General features: G+C 40.3%; 1 protein-coding gene across 7 annotated transcripts in view; it reads left to right on the forward strand.

Annotated features, from left to right (window-relative positions):
- The window catches only part of LOC139462534 (B-cell CLL/lymphoma 9 protein-like), a 144,758-nt gene that overhangs the window by 47,964 nt on the left and 72,237 nt on the right, over positions 1-24,557 (forward strand). For 6 of the 7 annotated variants that reach the window (XM_071244322.1, XM_071244323.1, XM_071244324.1 and 3 more), the window contains one exon: positions 1,038-1,144. In XM_071244322.1, the coding sequence (XP_071100423.1) occupies positions 1,038-1,144 (107 nt within the window). Of the gene's footprint in view, positions 1-1,037; positions 1,145-20,747; positions 21,119-24,557 lie in introns of those variants that run through there. The other variant, XM_071244329.1, reaches the window with a different exon arrangement.

The following is a 24,557-nucleotide window of genomic DNA, read 5'->3' on the forward strand; positions in this document are numbered from 1 at the left end:
GTCTTGTGATTGAGTGTTGAATAGAAACTAATTTTGAAAAACAGGTGCCAAAATTATGGTTGAAGGACAATGTTTTTTCTATATCCTACTGCTTCTGTTGGGAAGCCTTGTATATCATTCTGCTTTTGTTGGGAGGCCTTGTATATCATTCTGCTTCTGTTGGGAAGCCTTGTATATCATTCTGCTACTGTTGGAAAGCCTTGTATATCATTCTGTTGGGAAGCCTTGTATATCATTCTGCTACTGTTGGGAAGCCTTGTATATTATTCTGTTGGGAAGCCTTTTATATCCTACTGCTTCTGTTGGGAAGCCTTGTATATCATTCTGCTTCTGTAGGGAAGCCTTGTATATCCTACTGCTTCTGTTGGGAAGCCTTGTATATCCTACTGCTTCTGTTGGGAAGCCTTGTATATCATTCTGCTTCTGTTGGGAAGCCTTGTATATTCTACTGCTTCTGTTGGAAGGCCTTGTATATCCTACTGCTTCTGTTGGGAAGCCTTGTATATCCTACTGCTTCTGTTGGGAACCCTTGTATATCATTCTGTTGGGAACCCTTGTATATCCTACTGCTTCTGTTGGGAAGCCTTGTATATCCTACTGCTTCTGTTGGGAAGCCTTGTATATCATTCTGCTTCTGTTGGGAAGCCTTGTATATTCTACTGCTTCTGTTGGAAGGCCTTGTATATCCTACTGCTTCTGTTGGGAAGCCTTGTATATCCTACTGCTTCTGTTGGGAAGCCTTGTATATCATTCTGTTGGGAACCCTTGTATATCCTACTGCTTCTGTTCGGAGGCCTTGTATATCATTCTGTTGGGAAGCCTTATATATCATACTGCTTCTGTTGGGAGGCCTTGTATATCATTCTGTTGGGAAGCCTTGTATATCATACTGCTTCTGTTCGAAGGCCTTGTATATCCTACTGCTTCTAGTTAAAGCCTAGTATATTGTACTGCTTCTCTTGGAAGGCCACTGCTCATGTTGTTTTAAGCCTCATGTACATGTGATAACTATGTGACGAGTGTTGTTGTATTTGCAGACACAGATCCCTATGAGGATATACGTGCTATGTGGGAGTTGCCTTACACACATCAGATACTGAAATTACTGACACCCAGACTCCACTTCTCCAAGCTCACAATACAGGTAGGTGAACTGCAGAGCCTAGTGCCTTAAAGTCGGGACACACACCTAAGTGTTTGAGGTTTGATGCATTGCGGATGTACACCTAATGATGTGATACACGACCAATTGGTGGGGGCACTGTCGCCTCTGGTGCCACAATTAGCCGTACAGAGTTGCATCCCTTAGGCAAACTAGAATTTTGTGCCCATGTGTTTGAATCCCAGATTCACCCAGATTATGACACTGGGTTTGTCAGAAGTGTTCATGACAACATCTCTTGTGGCTGTCCACCTTGAACTGACATGTTTGAAGCAGGATTGAACCCAGCTCACTCGGGAACTAGGGCCTCATTGGATCAGACATCATTATGTATACCAGGCAGTTGATATATTTGTGTAAAAACCATCAGTGATATGCATTCAGTATACATGCATAATTTTGTATTTTAACAGTACAAATATCCATATTAATATGATTTTATCAATATTGGATGGCAGTACACATTTTGTTACCATTGAAGGATGATATGCATGAGAAAGCTATTGAATGTTTTACCTTGAATTTTTATCAGTATAAGTTATTATAACTATCTGAATTCCTTGGATAGTTGCCAGCGAAGTTAATACACAGATGCTGACATACACACACTTCTTCCTTTGCAATTCTTCACAAAAATGGAACTTAATTAGAAAGGCAAAAATATTTCACTCTTCAAATTAAAAAAATCTCAAAGACTTTCAGCTTGCAGAATATAAATTAAAAATAGGCCAAACAAAAGGTGGTGCCAAGGCCGGCCTACAGCAGAGCCTGAGTTGAAGGTGTTAATCCCTCTTATCTCCGAGGTATTTTGCTGCTAGTGTTCCGGATATATGGTTGGAAATACAATCGGAGAAGCTGCCTCGCGAGGGGCGACTTGTGGCAGCTTTACTGCAATGCCATTGACTCAGAACGAGGATGTGATGGATTTGTTGCTATGGAAAACAGCATCTTTTGCAGATGAGAAACTAACAATGAAATTAGTTTGTCCCATTTTTTTGAGTGGGACTGAGGACATGTGATCTGCTGATGCACTTTGCGGAGGTTATTCTGCGATATTGCCTGTATAAGATGAGGTCCCATTTTGATCTTGTAAACACCATGTTTGATGATGGCGTTCGAGGGTTTCGTGAAGAGATGTTTGTTTGAAGTTGACAAGCTGTCAAATAGGATTTCTGGTGGCAAGTTATTTTGGTACAATTGTGGGTGGGAATTGTGAAATAATGAAATTGATTTTATCAAGTTAATTTGACCAACCAACGTGTAGTGTTCATTTACTAAATAAGGTCAGTAGTGGTACCACACTGTGAGGTTTCCGGGGGAAATACACACCATCTATAGTTTTAAACCCCATCATTTTCAAAATTCTCTCAAGAAACGCAAAGACTGATCCCAAGAAAGAAAGGACAATCTCATGTGTGCCTCCAAGATTTAGTATGTCAAGTTCTTCCGAGTTTTGTAACGTTGATTTAATCAGCAATTAGTTTTAGTTCTTTAAGTTCACTAAAAACTGTGTAAGTTGATGAAAACCTACCGTATGGTGACAGCTAAAGTATGTTTGCAGAGGGCTGTATGTAAAAAATATGAAAATATGAATATATGTATTTGAAAAACATATGATTCTGTAAGCTAGTGTATTAGTTACAACTCCAGATGCCAGTGTACACACAGCCACTAGTCTGAGAGTCCGACACTAGTGAATATTTCGAGGGACTAATTATTTTATGTAATCTACTAGTTAGATAAGACCAAAAGTGTCTACCCCTGTGTTTCAAGAGTTCCATCTTGTTATGCCTTGTATGATAGGCGCCAATTAATGGGACAATCATTTTAGCAGAGGCGTATTTTCTTGTCTATGATATATGAAGATTGGGCAAATGTGTCTTACAGAATCAAGAATGATCAGAACTATGATTGAGAATAATTCAGTTGGTAGTCACATATCATTTTGAGCATGGGTGGCCCCAGGTGCAGAGTTGTTTCCCTTCATTGCACCAGGATGAGCTGGTTGTTGGCTTGAATCCCACATGATCACAATTCTTGGTCAGCAATTATCAATTCTCATGGGTTTCACCCCATTGCACTTTGGACTTCTAAAATCAAGCTGGTATTACTAAAATACATTTCGATGTGATGCTAAACCCAGTTCACTCACTCACAGTTTTCTGCTTAGACTTGACATAGTAGCCATAATCAAGGTAAGAATAATTTGGTTAATTTGATTTAACTTTGCAAAGTTTTGCAGTATGTGTACAGAAATGAATGCAGAATATGCCTACCATTCTTCAAAGCAGTTATGCTTGATTATTCAGTTGAACATCATTCAGACCGACTCCATGGTCTAGTGGTAGAGCAGAAGGTAGGGGTTCGATACCCGACCACGTCATACTAAAAGAAGTTACAGATAGTACTTGTTGTTTCCCTGCCTGGCGCTCGGCATTAATGGTCGAAAACAAGGACTTGCAGGCTCGGAGTTAGTATGCTGTCTGAGTGTTACTGCGGCATGGTATGTCAACTGGCTAGCACTATAAACTCGGCATTAGTTCGGACTAGTGCAAGCGGCCACACACACTCACACATACATATGCACACATGCATGTACGCACACAGGCACGCACGCAAGCACGCACGCACACATGTCGCTATATAAGTTCAATAATCTTGAACTTGACATAAAACGCCATTTTACTTCACTGAACATCATTCAGTACAATGATACATAAAACAAATACGCTATTGATTGCCATTGCTCTATCTGTGTACCCCTGTACTACATAATCTCGTGTCTTGTTTGGAGACCATGCAGATGTTTCCACTGCATAATAACTAGCAGCTAATCATATTGTGTGAAATTCAACACATTGCCATTTTTAATTTCCTTTCCTGGCGCAAGCTGATTGCACAGAAGATGAGCAGGTTGTATGTGTACAATGTGAAACTGTATTGAGTGGAAACGTTGCGTGATGTTTGTATGTCGGTACTTTTGTTAAGTATCTCCGCTGATCGAGGTTAGTTGAATAGTGTACAAAAATTCATCACGCTATCTTTCCGAATGTCCCACATGGATCTGTGTCTTTTCATTATGCATACAGTTATTGAATTTTGGTAACTGTCACTTCTTGTTCGGAGAATATTTGTTATGGCGTCTGCTCTGTTTTTTGGCTAGTTGCACAACAATAATCAGATGTAATGAGGTTATTGATGGTAAACTGATGGGCTGTCTTGAATTGCTATTGGTTAGAATAAGCTTGTCTCGACCAATCAGTGACTATGATCAGTCACCCAGTATTTTGTGTATTCCAATGAAGATTTCAAAGGTAACACTAAATTCTTCATTTGAAATTGTTGATTTTGCATGATCATCATCACACTGTATAAGGTAACACCCAGTTTTCAATTCAGGGGTTTCAAATGTAGATTTGATGCTTGTAATTATATTTGAAACCAAACACACAAGTCAATCAACAAAGTCATGGTCTTATGTAAATTTGATACCAATGGACCAATCAGAATGCAGGATTCTAAAATGTCATGGTTGAATTTTCAATACTTCAAAGGAGCATGGGTGGTTCAGCTTGCTGTGCAGAGTTGCATCCCTTAGTTTCTATGATCTGCTGAGATTTTCTCCCAAACTGATCCTTGGTTTGTCAGTACCCACAACACAAAGGACCTGTCGCCATGTCATTGGAAATACTGTCCAAACTTCAAACACAGGTATCAGTTGTCTTAACATCAAGTATAAGAGTTCAATCAAGTGCTGTCAAATAGTACATATATACTACTTGAACAAAGTTAAAGAACAAACGATTCTTATTACTGTGGTCAGATTAACTGAAGGAATATGGACGGATTTGGTGTTCTTTCACTTCTTTTGAGTAGTATACTGGACAAAAAATGTTAGAAATCATGAATATTTTGGGGGATATTTTTTTGTAGTGAAGACTGAGCATGCAGCTACTTAAGAATATTTAAAAAAATATTTATGATCCCTAACTTATTTTGATCAGTATACATATCCTCCCACTCTACTCTTGAATACATACACATTTGGTTGAACATGATACTACATGTCCACAGCTATTTGATTTTAATGCAGGTTTTTTAATTACACCACACTCGTGTACAAGTAACCATGTACAATATTGTCTTTAGGTTTCTATGTTGTTCTAGCCACCGACATGGCAGACGGCCACTGTACACCCAGTGCTCCTTGTGTCATTATACTGTGCAGAAGATAGGTATTTTCAATGTCAATAAACGAAGAAAGCCCTCTTTCTTTCCTCAAGCTAGAGATTCTACTTTCAGACTTATTTTTGTTATCTTGAACTATAAATAGTTTAAAAAAAACCTCTCTTCCCTGGCTTGGTTCAATGGTCTGTGTTTTCTAGACGCTGATTTCTATGTAAATGTAATTCTGTTTACCTGTCTCTGCGAATGCAATAATCATCTTATCTTAACCAGTCAAAATATATTTCGCAACCCTCGGGTGATCTGGCCTCTAATCTCTAAGACGTCTTAGTCGTAGACTTCTTCTCCAGTCGATACCAGATGACTTGGTCTATGTCCGAAGTGAAGCAGATGTCGCACAGTTAGCTGTCAGCTGGGACCGACTCTGTGGTGTTGTGGACAGAGCGTCTACCCGGAGAGCGGAAGGTCATGTTCGATCCCCGGCTGTGCCTTTCCAAAAGACGTTAAAAGATGGTTGTTGGTGCTCGTCTTTCAGGGGATAAAACAAGGACTGGTCTGCTTGGAGTCCGGTGTATTCATGTTAAACTGCGGTATGGTATCTCAGTAGGCAAGAACTGTAAATAATCTATGTTCTATGTAATAATCTGGAATGCAGGCGATGTTGCAGTTTTGTCATTGATAATAAGACAAATACAGGGAAAGGATTAGTCCTGCGCCATGTCTGTGTAATATATATATATATGTGTGTGTGTGTATATATATATATATATATATATATATATATATATATATATATATATATATATATATTTTGTACTAAAAGCCTAGGCAAGTCTAGATCAAACTAAACCAAATCTAGTTTCCTTGACTCCACAGCAGAAAAGGAAAGGTTCTTATGAATAAAAAATGTTTTCATACACTACGGAAGGATTTCAATTCTTAGTTTTACATTTAAAATGAAACCAATGCATTTTGCAAATACAACTATATTTATGAAAATAACGAATTTAAGAAACAAGATAAGGTTTGTTTTCAGCTTGCATGCCATGATCACTTTAGCTGACAATCTCAGATAAATCACTGCTCCACTCACTCAATCACTCACTCACTCACTCACTCACTCACTCACTCACTCCCAACTGATATCACTTGATTTTCCCTCATCTCATCTCAAGGCCTGACACTCCATCCCAACCCTAGAGTCAGTCCCCCTCTCGCCCCCATCATCCACTGTCCTTTCTCCATCACCCCCGCTTCTTCTATCACTCGCCTCCCCACCCCTCTCCCTCATGTTCACCCCCCCCCCCCCCCCCCCCCCCCCGAGGTTGACTTGACATTATGTCTTCCCTGATGCCATCAACAGCACCTCCCAAGTCATTGCACTGTTTGTCTTCCAAGCTCCTCATAATGGCCCCTGACAAAGGCCAGAGAGCTGGCTGAATAGACCATGGCTTCGCCTGGCTCTGTTTGAATTAACAACTTGTGGAGCCCTTTGAATTAGAGTGGCTGGGAGAGGGGAGTGGGGATATTAGTGTCCACATATCTGAATGTTGTTGTCAGCCATATTGGAGGGAGAAACTGTCTGTAGGTGTGTATATAGATGGCTTGTGTGCCCAGAGATTGCGGGGATTTGGCCATGGCTGCCACAGACAGGTAGCTGTGTGTTTGCTTTTGGGTTGTTGATCTGTTGACACTGAAGGAGCTACAAGCTAATGTCTCTGCCGGCTTTTACATTCCCTCCAACACCTGTACCAGCGTGAGTAAACATGTCTCTGCACACAAACATGTCTGACAAGAGCCCTGGGGGCTGGGATGCTGGCTCTGTGTGTCCAGCTTCCTGCCTGGCCTTCTGTGTTGTCAGACTTCCACCGTGGTCCCTCAGGCTGGGATGCTGGCCCTGTGTGTTGTGCCACCTGCCTGGCTTTCTGTGTTGTCAGATTTCAACCGTGGTCCCTCAGACTGGGATGCTGGCCCTGTGTGTCAAGCTACCTGCCTGGCCTTCTGTGTTGTCAGACTTCCACCGTGGTCCCTCAGACTGAGATGCTGGCCCTGTGTGTCGTGCCACCTGCCTGGCCTTCTGTGTTGTCGGACTTCCACTGTGGTCCCTCAGACTGGGATGCTGGCCCTGTGTGTCGTGCTACCTGCCTGGCCTTCTGTGTTGTCGGACTTCCACCGTGGTCCCACGGGCTGGGATGCTGGCCCTGTGTGTCGTGCTACCTGCCTGGCCGTCTCTGTTGTCATAATGACTTGGTAGTCCCTTTGGGGCTGGGTTGCTGGCCTCCCTGTGTTGACAACTTACTTGATAGTCCATCAGGGTCTTGCCTCAACTGTACAACCAGTGAATCCAAAAGATGAAACCCAAATCCCTCACCCACTGTCTATACAATGTACTGGTAATGATAAACATTCCTTGCCGACAATATTAAAATATTGTACACATGATATCAATACACGTAGGAGTGACAAGGCAGCGACATATCTCGGATGAAAGGTTTACTGCTTTGTATACAAGAGGATCTCTTCTTTTCTTTACTTTGATAATAAACCACTGACCTACAATCTGTTCTGCCCAAAAAATGACAAATTGCTTGATGTTGACCAAGTAGCTTAGAGAAATTAGTTAATATCTGCCGACACATGACAAATAGGTGTGCATCGCTGGAGATCCCGAGTTGGGGGGAGACGGAGTTCAGAGGTCAGTTTAGATACCCGCGTTGCTTGACAAACATTGTCGGGAACACTAAGACGGTGTTGTTGAACCATGTTGCTATATGATCACTCCGCAAACACCGGCTCTATGCTACACCATCTCAGTTGGGGAGGGTATTCCTAGTGGCACGAAAATACACACTTTGGACGAAAATACCCAGCATTTTTTTTTTTGTGGCTGAAAGACGATATGATAATTGAAAACTCGGTCAGAAGGGAAGATTGGAATTACTGAGCAAGTTTTCTTCAGTTTTAGGATTCAGGATGAGGACATTAAGTGAGATTGAATTGTAGGTGTGTCTGATTATTGATCTGTATGTGTGGTATACACTTGAGAGCAACAAGGGCTTGAGATAGCCTTATGGATGGCTTGGTGTTTTTTTATTAGATGGGCACAACTGAGCGCATTCATAGTGCCTCCTCAAATGAAATAACCACTCACTCACTGACTCACTTACTGACATGAAGAAAAAAACTGAAATTCTGTTCTAAAGCAGCGTTAAGCCACACTCGCTCGCTCACTCACTCACTTCCTCACTCATTCACTGACATGATGTGACACAACTGAAATATTGTTCTAAAGCTGTGTTGAACCAAATTTCTCACTCACTCACTCATTCACTTACTCAATGTTGCAGTGACACAACTGAAATACTGATCTAAAGCAGAGTTTAACCAAATTTGCTCACTCACTCACTCACTCACTCACTCGCTCATCACTGACATCAACTCTACTACAGTTTATGTCTCGACTAACTTCTACAATAAAAAACACAACCATTCCAGGCTCTCATCCTATATCTCACCATCATAAGTAACCACAATAATTTCCCAGGACAATTTCCCAGGTCGACGTCGATTTTTCCTTTGGTCTGGGCGTCCGCCCGGAGAGCGGAAGGTCCAGGGTTCGATCCCGGGCCGCGTCATACAAAAAGACGTTAAAAGATTGTACTTGTTGTTACCCTGTCTGGCGCTCGGCATTAAAGGGCTAAAACAAGGACTGGTCGGCTCGGAGTCAGTATACTGTGTCTGAGTGGGGTATTCATGTTAAACTGCGGCATGGTATCTCAGTGAGCTAGCACTATAAATCGGCATCAGTCCGGACTAGTACAAGCAGCCACACACACACATACACGTGCATGCACGTCGCTATATAAGTGCAATAATCTTGGACGCGACGTTAAACCCAATTTCACCTCACCTCACCTCCTTTGGTCTGGCCAGCATGGTATCTATTGATATCCACTGACCAGTGTTGCCCAGCTTGTTTTCCCGGCCTGGGTAATAGCTATCATGATGAGTCCGCACGGTGCACTTGTTGGCTCATGACTGGTGAATAAAATGGTAATCATGACGTCACAGTGATGGTTAGCAGACATTAAGTATAGGAGCCTCCTGATCGGCTGCTGTCCAATTCTCTGCTCTGTTTGGTGAGGGTCTCCCATTGATCAGCGACTTCCATCCTGCTTGGTCATTTCCTACATGGTCTGATGCTATATCTCGTGTCTGACAAGCCGGACCACAAATGCCCCTCGATTCATGGGGTTTCAAAGGGGATATTGAAGTTTAGACTTCAAATATTTCGTGTCTCACAAGCTGCTCCGCCAATGCCCCTATATTCATGTGGGTTTTCAAAGGGGATATTGAAGTTAAGACTTTTAGTGGATGTTTGCAGTTTCTTGTAAAGGTTTTGAGAGAATGGGACTAGTGCTCTATTCATTTACATTTTCACAAATAACTTTTTACTATTTTTCTTTTATGCTTTTCAAAGGATTCAGATTTCTTTTGAAAATGTAATTATTGTTTTTATAATAATTTATAGGCATTCCTACTGACAAACCTACTGATTGAGAGCTCAATATTATATTACACTCAGAATTAAAATTGCATGTTGTTTACCTTCATGGTCTATAGGACATTAAATGAAGCCTTCACCAAATCTAGAGAGTTTCTATCATTTTTTGCTCACTTTGAACTGCCAGACAGACATTGACACTTTGGAAATATGCTTTTTCTGCAAAGAAAATTGTCTTTACTGGATATTAATTTTTCAGAGCTAGATATAATTTCATAATTTCACATTATTTGGGATGAGCATAACTAGTGTTGGAATGTAAAGGTCTCTTTAGGTTGTACAACAGTTCGAAAGACAGTAGACTAAGACTAGGCGTGTAACGATATGTCGAACCATCAATATGTGACAATTGTTTGCCCTATGATAGTACTATTTAGAAAGGAAATTTTAAACACCAGTAGTATTGTTGATAGTATGCATTACAATTGATAGTTTCAATAGTTGCAGTTGGTTGTAACTAAACTATAAATGATGCTATTGGCAAACCTTCTTGTGTGTTGGTCAGCAAGGACTTTGACAACTGCACATTAGAGTTATGTCCCTTTGATTTGAGTAGAGACAAGGAAAAAAATGGCTGACTTTATGATGTCAGCAATATTCATTACCATTACATTGATTAATATAGTTATCAAGCCTTAAAGTTGGTTTACTATTGTCGTGCTATTACAATATTCAACAAGTATTGCAGTACTATTGCAGAAGTATGGGCTACCATTGCAGCAATGTGGGCTACTAATGCAATACAATCGCAGTTGTAAAAATAGCCCGAATTGTAAACTCCCTTAGATTGAATCACACTGTTCCCAGTGAAATCTTCCTAGAATATGACAGTAGTAAGACAAGTTCTATGGATGAACAACTTCTTTATTACAATTAGTGCGACGTTTCGGTGTAGATCCTAACACCTTTATCAAGCAAGTGACGTTTCGGTGTAGATCCTAACACCTTTATCAAGCAAGTGATGCTTGATAAAGGTGTTAGGATCTACACCGAAACGTCGCACTAATTGTAATAAAGAAGTTGTTCATCCATAGAACTTGTCTTACTTCATCACTCCAACTTCTAAATGCCATGCACTCAAAGAAGTAATATGACAGTAATTGTCCAGAGAGATCAGAGATCAGAACTGTGACTTGGAGGTTAACACCGGTGGTCCTCAAAGGAAACAGTTAAAGTAGATGCAGTTTCAAAATACTGATGTCTACAAATATTTGTTATTCTGTATGTGTATAGATAAACATTTCCTATGTAGACCTGCAATTCATCATTTATATACTAAATATAAACCAGGCCCAATGTCTTCACATTGTTCATCTTAACCACAGTGGGGTGGTCGTGTAGCCTAGTGGTTAAAGCGTTCGCATTTTTTGGATTCGATACAAAAATGATCCGCGAAGAACACTTTTTTATAAAAAAAATGTTTCCACTAAGAATCCCAACAAACAACTGGGTACACATTGAAGTCACCTCTCCAACATGATGTCAGTAGTCAAGCATTTTATTTTATTGATAACACTATGCTTCAATTGTTACACAAATTTGCAAAATATATTTTTCAGTATTGACAGAAGAAATGGCTGAGGAGCAGGATTTGTAGTTACATGCCGATCCCCAAGGAACTTTCCGATTTGTTTTTTTGCCTTATTATTTCAGTTTTCAGAATTGTTGGTTACCTGAAGATTTGTTCTTACATACAAAAGGACAAATACCTTAACCTACAAAACTAACAGTTTTGAAAAGGACACCATGAAATTTTAACAAGTACAAAAAGTCTAGAATTCTGCAGACAACGTATGACAAGAATAAACATGATCTCATCATGTTTAACCTTTTGTATTAATGCTGGTGAACTGACTCCCTCGGCAGACCTTCTACGTCAAAATTGATAACACATCTACCAAGTTCATGCTTCTAAAATTTCAAAGGTTGTTACTTTTTTACAATCCAGTATTATTAAGGTCATAGTTTGTGTAGCTCTGTTGGTCTAGGCCTTGATGATATTATTTAATTGCCAGATAAAATTAATTTGAAATAGCTTGTAATTTCCTGTTCCAGAATGATAACCATAGTCTGTGTGATGATGTGACAAGAAAGTTGTAAATAGGATATGTCACTTCTCTCTGTACATTTCATTTTATTGATCTAGTTGATTGTTTTTGTTGGTTTTGCAAATAAAATTTCTCTCAAAACTGCAAAGTTATCATAAACATTGAGATTATGTGCTTAATTGAAAAGATGCTGTTTTGAACATGTTTTTCAAGTATTATTCAGTTATATTTGTTTGGAAAATTAACTTTCGACCAAAGAAAGTTTGTTTGCTAGCTCCTTCATGTGTGTTATCTTCTCTCTTTCTTTATAGCGACCACAATGTACGTCTGTCAGTCTGCCCTTTGGCCTAGTGGTTAAAGCGTTCGCTCGTCACCCTCACATGAGTACAATGTGTGAAGCTCATTTCTGGTGTCCCTACCATGATATTGCTGGAATATGGCTAAAAGCGACATAATTTAGTGCTCACTTACTTACTCACTCACTCACTCTCTCTCTCAATTGCGGAAGAAAAGTTGAGTATCATAATGCATTGTGTCGCTTTTAGTCATGACTTTTCGGGATGCGAAGGTCATCTGTTATTTGAGCAAACTGATGGATATGTGAGCCTATTTAAATTCCCTGTCACAATTTGTCTAAATAATTCATCAATTTGAAAATAGTTCAGTTGATATTTTCTTTGAAATGAATGTGGTGATACATATTTTATATTTTAACTGTTGTTGCGTCTTCATTTTGTGGCGGGGGCACGGGTGGCCCATTCGTCTAAGGCGCCCCGATTCGCTGTGCAGAGTTGCGTCCCTTGGACACGCCAGAAACCTGTGGTTTGGGGTTCGAATCCTGGTTCACCCCGATTATGTTTCTAGGTTTGTCAGCACCATACCCGTGCACGTGGGTTTTACAGAAGTGGTAAACATCTGAGGCCTGCATCACCTCGGGCTTTCCTCCCACATCAAGCTGACACGCTGTGATATATAACTGTAATAATGTTAAAAGCGGCGTTAAATCCAACTCACACACTCACTCACTCACTCACTCACTCACTCACTCACTCGATTTAAGGGAGAATTGTTCTGTGGTCCATCCTACTTTCTCTCACTGCTGTGGAGTGTTGGCTGCTAGTCTGGTACACCTTCGTTGACCTGTTCAAATGTTAAGCATACAATATCAGTAAATCCTCTCCCTCATCCCACTGGGTAATCGCAGCGTGTCACTCAATCGATAACGTGTTCCCAAATGTGCATCCTCCGTGTTATGAGAGAAGGGTAATTGATCATGCTTAAACCTGATGAAGTGCCGATTTTGTGGCAAATCTAGCACCAGTTTCTACCCTGATAAAGAAAGCTTGAGAACGAGAAGATGTTCAGGAAGTTTAAAAAATTGAAGGAATCATATTTTTAATGACCTTGTGGACTCACCCAACGAAAATCTGGAGAATTCGCATGACACGAGCAGAGCTAAGTTGGGTTTGATTCTACATGAAGGTTTAGGTGTGCCATACATTTTGTGATTTCCTGATTGATCACTTCAGGAAAACAGCAAGCTGAGAGAGGTTCAGATTTATGACGAAGGCAAATTGGGATTTGGTCATTAAAGTTGAAAAAGTTTTGGAGTTGAGGTGAAATGGAGTAGAATGATGCATTCCAGATTCTTGCACTTATATAGGGACGTGTGTGTGGAAGGGCGTGGGTGGGTAGGTTGATGGGACTGCTTGTACTTCTCTTGGTTTGTGCTGGTTTTATGGTGCTAGCCCACAGAGATTCCATGCCGGAGTTCAACATCAATACCCCACTCAGACACAGTGTACAGACTCTACGCTGACCAGACCTTGTTTTGTCCCCTAAATTCAGAGCAAAAGGTAGGATAACAAGTACCATCTTTTAACATCTTTTGGTATGATGCGGCCGGGGATTGAACCCCTGACATACCACTCCCTGGGCAGATGCTCTATCCACTGGACCATGGAGCTAGTCGGGAAGTAGTGCAGGGTTGTGCTAAAACATTTAAAACAGGGTGGCAGTTGGGTAGCCAAGTGGTTAAAGCATGTGCTTGCTATGCAGAACTGAGAAGACAAAGGGTTACTTCCTCATCAAATGGGGCCGTCGGTCTAGCCTAGTGGTTAAAGCTTTCGCTCGTTACGCCGATGATCTGGGTTCGATTACTGACATGGGAGCAATGTGTAAAGCCTATTTCTGGTGTCCCCCACCGTGATATTGCTGGAATATTGCTGAAATCGGCGTAAAAACTCACTCACTCACTCACTCACTCACTCACTCACTCACTCACTCACTCACTCATCAAATACACATTCTGGGATTCTGGGTTAGGATTGGTGCCAAGCAATCTCTACTTGTTGAAAGAGGCGACTAAATTGAAAGGGTGGTCAGACTCCGTGATTTGTTTATGTGTCCTCATACCCTGCTCATAATATAAGTCACTGGTCCAGATTGTTTACAGGTCACTATAATATAGCAGGAAGATTTCAGAGTGTGGCGTTAAACAGAAACAAAGCAGTCCATGAATACATCTGTCAATACTATGCAAAGTGTTCTATCAAATTACAACTAACCAGAGTAGAACAATAGAACTAGTCTGTTGAAGACATCTATAAAGACTTGGGACCTTTTCATTAATTTCATCTCAAGTGTGACTTTTTAACTCAGTTCATCTGCCATGACTACAAAAGTGTGACCCTTTTTATTGAAAACATGTATCAAAGCAAAGAGACTGGTACAGCACTGATCTATTGAATAGATCTATCCAGACAAAGAAATGGGACTGTTCAATGCATCTTTCCAGTGGTAAGAAAGGTAGTCGAGTGCTGTGTTATTGCCAGCAAGTCTCGCCACGTGTTGCCGATATCACTTTCAAGTGTTCTTCAGGCTTTCAGCATGTGCAGGGCCTAGTCTGGGGTGCTCTGATTAGTGGCAATGTCACTTCCAATGTCAAAACATTACACTAAGCCAGGGGATGCTGTATGGCTCAATGAGATATATCTCAATGTCAGATGGAGGACCGACCAACTTGAGCAGACTGGCACCAGTTTCATGGGCATCTACAGCTGTGCCCTGTGTACGCATTCAGGCTTCCCCAGCACTTTAGTTTGGTCCAGGAAGTTCAAGGGCAGAATAGGTTCCTGTTATCTTGTTCTTGGCCAGGAATTTCAGGGGCAGAATAGGTTCCTGTTATCTTGTTCTTGGCCAGGAAGTTCAGGGGCAGAATAGGTCCCTGTTATCTTGTTCTTGGCCAGGAATTTCAGGGGCAGAATAGGTTCCTGTTATCTTGTTCTTGGCCAGGAATTTCAGGGGCAGAATAGGTCCCTGTTATCTTGTTCTTGGCCAGGTAGTTCAAGGGCAGAACAAGTCCCAAGTATATTAATCGTGTCCAGGAATTTCAGGGGCAGAATAGGTACCCAGTATATTAATCTTGGCCAGGAATTTCAGGGGCAGAATAGGTCCCTGTTATCTTGTTCTTGGCCAGGAAGTTCAAGGGCAGAACAAGTCCCAAGTATTTAATTGTGTCCAGGAATTTCAGGAGCAGAATTGGTACCCAGTATATTAATCTTGGCCAGGAATTTCAGAGGCAGAATAGGTACCCAGTATATTAATCTTGGCCAGGAATTTCAGGACAGTATATGTCCCCATTACTTTACTTTTGTCCAGGAAATTCAGGGACAGTATAGATCACCAGTATCTTGTTCTTGTCCAGGAAGTGTACTTTGATACACTAGATGGCTGCTCAGTTTGGACCACTCCTTCAATCTATGTTTGTATCAAAGAGGAAGTTATACCTTTTGATAAGAATGCTTGAAGGTGTAGTTATCAAGAAGACGTAACATGTTTGTTTTATCAGTTTCCAACATGGGTTTACTTGTGCCAAAACCAGTTATGTCAAACTGGTTTCCTTCTACCTGAGGCAACTGTTTCAAACTGGTTTGCCTATTCTGGAACAGGTGTCAAACCACTATTTAGGAACTGGTTGTGTCACACATATATCTCTTTCTGGAACAAGTAGTTTCAAATTGTTTTACCTTTTCTGGAACAGGTTGATACCTGTTTTGTAGTAAGTTTCTGAAATGATTTTTTGAATTCTAAAACTGCATTGTCTCATTGGAGCAACCCATATATTTTCAACGACTGATTGAACTATTTTTGTTTTTTAACAACCTACTCTACGGAAGGTTGGTGGTTCAACCACCTGGCCATGTCATACCAAACATCATGAAAAGATGGTACTTGTTGTTACGCTGCCTGGCGCTCAGCATTATTAAGGGACTGGTGGGCTCGGAGTTGGTATGCTGTCGGGGTAGGATATCAGTGTTCAAACTCAGATGTGGTATCTCAGTGGGTGAGCAATATAAACCTTTGCACGCACACGCTATACACCTCCTTACCTCTGTTTTGCTAAATTGATGTGGTGCATCAGGAAATTGTGCAATGTTATAAAACACTAAGGAAACTCGACGCCAATTTTATAGAAATAGTCATGATTTTATTCTTCCTTGATTTTCTGTAGCAAATTGTCATCCTGATTTGACTAAGGCACAAATAGCAGAGAGGACAGTTAGTATTGATCACATGCCACCGTGGTTCCCTAGAGACGACAAACACATGGCTGCACATTGTGGTGTCATGCCTGTCAAAAATATGAACATATCAAACTCTTCAGAATTAGTTTTTACTCCAAAAATTTATCAACAGCTACAGTATATAGATATTGAGGGAAACAAAATTTCAAATTATAGATTTAAAATTCAGAATAGAGACAAATGAGTACTAATACTACACCTTTGACATTAATGTTTGTGTGTTTGTTTGATGACATGCTGTTTGATGACTGCAATACACTTCAAAGTACCATGCACTGTGATATAGCTTGAATATTGCTGAAAGCAGCAGTGAAACTCAATCACTCACTCACTCTGTAGTTTGGCAGCTACAAATAACAGAGTGATTCAAACTGGTAGGGCTCTTTGAGATGTATGGCATTGTTGGACCAACAGATATAGTGAGTGAGTGAGCTTTTAGCAATATTTTAGGAAAATCACAGCGGGAGACACCAGAAATGGGCTTCACACATTGTACCCATGACGGGAATCGAACCTGGGTCTTCGCTTTAACCACTAGGCTACCCGACCACCCCCAACAGAACTAGATACATTTTTAAAAACAATTCCATTTATCCAATGATAAGTCTATCATAACTGTGTTATGTGTGATCAAATGATATGTTGTTGAGTATAACCTTCCATGGAAGTCTGATCAAATTGATTTGGTTATAAAAGTAGTTCTCACATGACAATTCCACCATGTAAACAATGTTCATCAATTTGTCTTGTGTGACAGAAGAAAGCTTTGACATTATAAGAAAACAATAAGTATGGGTCATTATAGTAAGAAACTGATGTATTTCAATCGGAAACCCTGGATAGTAGGGACAGAAAGAGATGGGAAAGTTGTTGCTGAAATTAATTTCCTGATTATGTCCAGTTAATATACCAGGTACTGTCCTAACCTTTATTGGAAAGTCGGAGGACTGTCATAAAATATCTTTGACGTATGATAGTGTAGGAAGAAGTAAATGTCACTAATCAACTCCAGAGAGTCATATGCTACTAAATATAATGCTTATTGGTTGTCCAACTTTCTCTGAATCTAACAGGCGTGGGGTAGCCTAATGGTTAAAGCAATTGCTGGAATTTTGCCAAAAGCGATGCAAACCATACTCACTCTAAAACAAGCATTTTTTAAAAGATCTTCGAAGTCTTTCATGAATTTGTGAATAGTTGTAAGAACAAAATCATCAGGTGAAAGTTTGTGATTGGTTCAATGGAAGATTGGGATTGATTAGCTTGTTGTGGGTTTGAATCCCATTATCACCCGGATGAGAACCTTTGGGATATCAGCACCAAACCTGTTGTGCTTATTGTTTTCATTGAAAAACTTCTACAATCTGCATCACAATTTTCCTCCCACATTTGAAGGTCCATGGGTGGGCCAGTCATCAAGCCGAAGACTGCCTACTTACTAACTGCCCGAAGCATCCACCTGGCCAGTTCTTCCCCACCCCTGGCCAGACTTTCCCCCCTGGAATTGAGGTGGGGGAGGTTCAAACTAAGCCAGGTCTTCCCCTCTCTTCGTTCCAACCTAGAACAGCTCTGTGTGGTCCTAGGCCAGGTCTTCCCCTCTCTTCGTTCCAACCTAGAACAGCTCTGTCTGATCCTAGGCCAGTTCTTCCCCTCTCTTCGTTCCAACCTAGAACAGCTCCGTCTGGTCCTAGGCCAGTTCTTCCCCTCTCTTCGTTCCAACCTAGAACAGCTCTGTCTGGTCCTAGGCCAGTTCTTCCCCTCTCTTCGTTCCAACCTAGAACAGCTCTGTCTGGTCCTAGGCCAGTTCTTCCCCTCTCTTCGTTCCAACCTAGAACAGCTCTGTCTGGTCCTAGGCCAGTTCTTCCCCTCTCTTCGTTCCAACCTAGAACAGCTCTGTCTGGTCCTAGGCCAGGTCTTCCCCTCTTTTTGTTCCAACCTAGAACAGCTCTGTCTGGTCCTAGGCCAGTTCTTCCCCTCTCTTCATTCCAACCTAGAACAGCTCTGTCTGGTCCTAGGCCAGGTCTTCCCCTCTCTTTGTTCCAACCTAGAACAGCTCTGTCTGGTCCTAGGCCAGGTCTTCCCCTCTCTTTGTTCCAACCTAGAACAGCTCTGTCTGGTCCTAGGCCAGTTCTTCCCCTCTCTTTGTTCCAACCTAGAACAGCTCTGTCTGGTCTTAGGCCAGTTCTTCCCCTCTCTTCGTTCCAACCTAGAACAGCTCTGTGTGGTCCTAGGCCAGTTCTTCCCCTCTCTTCGTTCCAACCTAGAACAGTTCTGTCTGGTCCTAGGCCAGTTCTTCCCCTCTCTTCGTTCCAACCTAGGACAGCTCTGTCTGGTCCTAGGCCAGTTCTTCCCCTCTCTTCGTTCCAACCTAGAACAGCTCTGTCTGGTCCTAGGCCAGTTCGTTCCAACCTAGAACAGCTCTGTCTGGTCCTAGGCCAGTTCTTATCCACTGTGGTCATACCGCCACGTGTCTCCAAACATGTACTCAAACCCCACCACACACCCATGGATTTCTTCAGGAAAAGTACCATGTATTTCTAATATTTTCATATTTTTGTAAACTTTATATTCATCTTCAAATATTTTAGATATTGTTCCACAAAATTGAAAGGTTCATTTTTTCCTCCAAACACATCTAGGTTGCACTGAAATATTATTTAACACATATAATATGCAAGTATCTGAAGTGTTAAATGCAGTGATTATGCTAAGAAATACTCATGGCTCAATACTCTCAGGCTATTGTTGTATCATAAGGTATATTATATCAAAACAACATAATTTGTCAAATATGATGTCTGACATCTCGATCTAAAAATCTTCAGATTCTGAAGGGGGTCCCTAGCTATTTGTAACATTATTAATGGGAAGATTTAGCCGAGGTAATGTACAACATTAGGGAAAGATCTGACATAACAATTTAGTTTCGTATCATTACATTCATTATTCACTAGATCAACTTCTTCTTTTTTTTTAAATTAAATATTTTTTATTGCTAAAAAAAACACTCTCACTCACTCACTCAGTCAGTCCTTATAATAGATCTTCCCTCCAAGTCACCTCACCATTGGAAATCAATAAGGTTAACTTGCTTTTGATACTTTGTCAAGGATTTGAAATTTAAAGGAGCTGAAAATTATTCTTGGGAAATATTTTTCAAAAATAAAAACAGCTCTTTAAAAAGTTAATGGCCAAATTTGGGTGAATTGATGAGAACTTAAAATCTTATCCATTTAACCTTGAAGGAAGTAATGTGTAGTTCTCAACATGTTTCCTTTTAATCAAAAACAAGTCCAGGGTTTGCCAGTAAATATGATTTATATTACTAAATATCATCAAATATTACTGAATATTGCCAAATATTATTACAGCCAAATATAGATAAATACATGTGTGTGGCCAAATATTTCTAAATACGGCGAAATATTACTAAACATTGCTAGATATATCCCCAATTGTTTAATATTGCCAAATATGCCTAAATATGGCCAAATATTACTTAATAGTATTATATTTACATATGGTGTAAAATATTCCAGTTTACATTGATGACATTGCTTGTTGCTGCCTGTAGTGTATAGAGCACTGTGTGGAGCATATTATTTTTAAAACAAATCTTATGATTGCATGGATTTTTAAAACATTTGAGTCAGTCTAATGTAGTTGTGTGAAGTTTACAACATGTATCATAATCATTTTTGGTTGTCTGCGAAAAAGATTTTCCAAATGACGTTATGAGAAAATATGAGTCATCATTTATGTATAATATAAAGAACAATATGTAACAAATAGCAAAATATAATTAGATCAATTTATTAGTCAGTTTGTTGGGAAAATACAAACCATTTTGTACTTGATAAGTTTAAGAACTCTCTTATAAGGAAAGCCTTACGTAATTAGCAAGTATGCATAAACTGGTCACCATTTAAGGAAATTCAACAAAATGACAAGCTTAATCTTAGAATTGTTTGGGATAAAATCTTTTTCTCTCATTTCGGCAAGAACTAAACTGAGCATAATATAACAGCTGAAGCCATGGATGATGTGAGGAGTGTTTACAGTGTCCCTGTGCCTTTTACACACCGAAGTCCATGTCCCAGTTATTTGCACTCAACCAACCCACTTTGCTGGGGGAAAGGAACAGCCAAGGGGAGGCAACTCCGACAGGAGCTGATAACATGTGTATCAGTAGGCCAGAGAGTTTGTGGTGATCATATTCTGTGTGTGTCTTCTGAAAGTGTTGTACCACGACAACCTGGAGCATTTGTCACAGGAGGTTGTGAGCATCTAGTTAAGGAAGTTGTGTTGTGAATGATCAGCTCCTGTTTCACGGGGCCTGTGTAGTTCTCAGAGCCTCAGTTTGAGAAATCGATGGTGGACACAGCTATCATGCGGTGCGTTGATCAATAAGACTCTTGTGTCTATTGTCCCCAGACTAGCGAAGTCAGTGAAGCAGGGCTACTTAGTAGGTCAGATAGACCCCAGGCTGTCACAAGGGTCAACCTCACTCTCTTCAGGACAGCTGGACAATAATTAATGGATTATGTGACCATGGATGTTACTGCAGAACAAGGCAAGTTGGCCCACTCTGGCATTGGACGATATTATATGATAGGATTTATCATGACAGTTTAAAGGGGAATGACAAGAATCATGTAATGTCCAACAGTATTCATGCTATCTGATTCACGTTCTAGACACTTTTTGATAGCAGTATAAAATATTTGATATGTCATTCAGTTATGTCAGAATATTCTTTGTTATTTACATTTCGCTAAATGGTTACTGGTCGTGAGATGTTTTTTTATGTCTTTGAAACGATAAATTGTGATCCTTTATTGAAAAAAGCTGGGAAGTGGGGGCGTAATGATGCTCCATGTGATTTCAACATGTCTTTAGTGGAGGGTTTTATTTCGGGGAATTCTGACAGTTACGCCATCCACACAAACGGTGTTGTTTGGTTGGCAGAGGGAGCTAGCAACACAGTTTGTGGCAGCGGGCTCGGAGAAAGAGAAGCTAGCAAATAAAGGGAGTATGCCTCAGCGAGCTGTTGGAAATGCCTCTATAAATAACTAGTGGATTATCTGGCTCCCAGAAACACTTCAGTCTAGCCCAGCTTGCAGCTTTCACACAAATTGTGTCGGTTGGGGGAGTCAAGTTCATACTTCGGGGGAAAATATTTGTTTTGGAAAGGATCTAAGGAAGAAACAAGACATTTTCCAAAATTTACGAACTTTCCTCATATGTGGTGTGCTTGGCTATTGAATTTTCATAAATAGTTCCGAGATATCGATCAGATTGATTTCGACTTAAACTGCATTGTTTGAATTAAGTTTAGCTGTGAATTGATGAAATTGCTAATCTAATTTGTGAAGAGTTTTATCTGTTAAGATTTGGCCGTGGGTGTTAACAATTGTCATGGGATGTCGATGTCTTGAGGAAGTGTTTTTGTTTGTGTTTTTTATTGTTTCAAATTCAGTTAGACATAGCTGTAATTCCCTGCTGCGTTGTGATAATGATTTCTGTTTCACCTTTGTTGCTGGGCAATGTTTTATGTCATTGTTGAAAGAAAGAGTCTTAAGTCCTGAAATACCTATGTGAAGATAATTTTCCATATCTCTGCTCTGAAAAATGTTATTTTGTCCCTTTAAAGTACTATATTATTTCATATTCATTGGAAAATACAACAATGAAATATTTCATCATTGATCTTCATGTTCTGCTGTCCTGACCGAATGAGATGAACTATGGATATTAAACTAAACATGTTTTTAATTATTCATCAGCATGTACTTAATCTTAATTACCATCATGAATACCATCCAAAAATACTGTCATAGTGCAGAGTGCGGCGTTAAACAACGAACAAGCCATCCAAAATGATGCTATATTCTGATCATTTCGAAAACACATATCCCATGAGGCACTGACATAGAATAAGTAAGGATGGTGTTTGTCACTGAGATCAATTCTCGCAGTTAGATTTAATTAACGTCTGTGTTCTGTGGTGTGGTTGATCTTGTTGCTATTGACGAGTGATCAACATTTGATGGCATCTGTGACAGGAAGATGACGTGTTGTCAGTTGACACTCAGCCAGCCTAAAAGCTCGCAAATTGTGCTTATCAACCGCAAGGATCAAATACTATAAATTATTCATTATTTGGTTTTCTTCAGTACGTAGAACGATCAATTGGTTCTTTTGTTCATCATTATTAACGATTGTGTGGTATGAGGTCTACATTTGAAAGTGGGTAAATGTTTCAGTACTTTTTGCCCTTCAGATCTTCGAACGTATGTGGTATTTAGTCCTTTAGGAACTGGTATGGGCGTTTATTACGTATTGACCTTTTGTTTTGGTGAGAGGAAGTGTGGTATGATCTTCATGTTATGTGTTCAACTTGGAATATTGTGCTTGCATGGCTTCACCATCAGATTTCAAACAAAGGTTCGTTCCAATTGTATTTTGTAGAGAGGGTCAGGTAGCTGCCTGGGCTAAGTGTCGGTTTGTCATGCCGAAGGCTGGTTCAAAACCACACATGGGTCTTTCTATGATTTGAAGTTGTGGTGTTGTGTAGAGGTAGTGGGGTAGGCTACTGGTTAAACCGAGTTTAATTCCACACTGGAGATCCTGCAGTTCCTTGACCATGGAATAATTGAAGGCAGAAACAGATGCCTTTTTGTGAGTTCAATTTGTATTTTGAAGACGTGGAGGGGTATCCTACTTATTAAAACATTGGCTTATCACGCCGAAGGCTGAGTTCAATTCTCCACATTCCCTATTCTTGATTCATGCCAAAATCACACACTCATTGTTACTTTATGGCAGACGTAGTTGTTGTTTTTTAGCTCAGGTTGTATTTTTATTTACAGTCAAATCCGAATTTACTGTCAATATTTACCATGAAATATGCCACCCGGGGTTAAGGATATGTGGTTGTAGTCAGACAAGTTCAGATTAGGCTTCCTGACAACTGGATGTTCTTGGGGTGAAAGTAAGAGGATGGTTCAGGTGTATTACAGAAAACACAAGTGTGTTACTTTACGTAATGAAACTGTCACGTTGCCTAATGTTTGCTTCCCAGTGCTCGGGTTAACGCAGATAGGTGTGTAAAATAAACATGTCAAACAATGACTGACTCCCGTTGTGTCAACATTACTGATTGATGATGGTTTTCTTGGAAGCAAGACAGTCCTCAACTTACTTCCCACTGTGGAATTATCTCTCTCTGTCTCTCTGTCTGCCTGTCTCTCTCTCTCTGTCTCTATCTTTTATCTATCTGATAGCATTTTAGTTTCTATTTACTAATTTCCATTTCTCTACTTGTATTTCCTTCCTTCTTCCTCTTCCTCCTTACAATCAATCTCTCTCTCTCTCTCTCTCTCTCTCTCTCTCTCTTACTCTCTCTCTCTCTCTCTCTCTCTCTCTCTCTCTCTTACTCTCTCTCTCTCTCTCTCTCTTACTCTTACTCAGTTGTGTGGCCAAGGAAGATAATATTCATATCAATAACACATGAGAAGAAAACAACATCCACTGGACACATCGTGTGTGTGTTTTTCTGAGAGTTTATTGAACAAATTTGAATGGAGCAGTACCTCCAGGCGGAGCACATGAGTTATGTTAAATATGGCATCATTAGTATTTCAAGTATTTGTGGCTGAGATGTTCTTAACATTGATAGATTATAGTATTGGGTGTTCTCAAAGAAAATGACACAGTTGACTTGTTTAAGACATGGGAAGTGTGGACCCTAATCTTCAAATGATTGTAAGCCTTGCGATCGTGAATACCGCCACTAGCAGCAATGGGTATGTTTTGTCCGTTTTATGATGGATGGTGGTTCCGATGGCAAGAAATGAATGATGGATCGATTTGTGTTTTTTCAGCCGTTTTCAAGACTGTATTGAATTTAGCTGTGATTTTAGTGCTGTCTGTCTAAAAGGAGGGCCATGGGATGTGTCCGTATCACATGTATTTGTGCAGTCTTTGTCGTCATCTTTAGATGGGGAGAG

The sequence above is a fragment of the Haliotis cracherodii genome, unplaced genomic scaffold, assembly GCF_022045235.1.
Source record: "Haliotis cracherodii isolate W230 unplaced genomic scaffold, xgHalCrac1.p SCAF_15, whole genome shotgun sequence".
In the NCBI taxonomy this organism is placed as follows: domain Eukaryota; kingdom Metazoa; phylum Mollusca; class Gastropoda; order Lepetellida; family Haliotidae; genus Haliotis; species Haliotis cracherodii.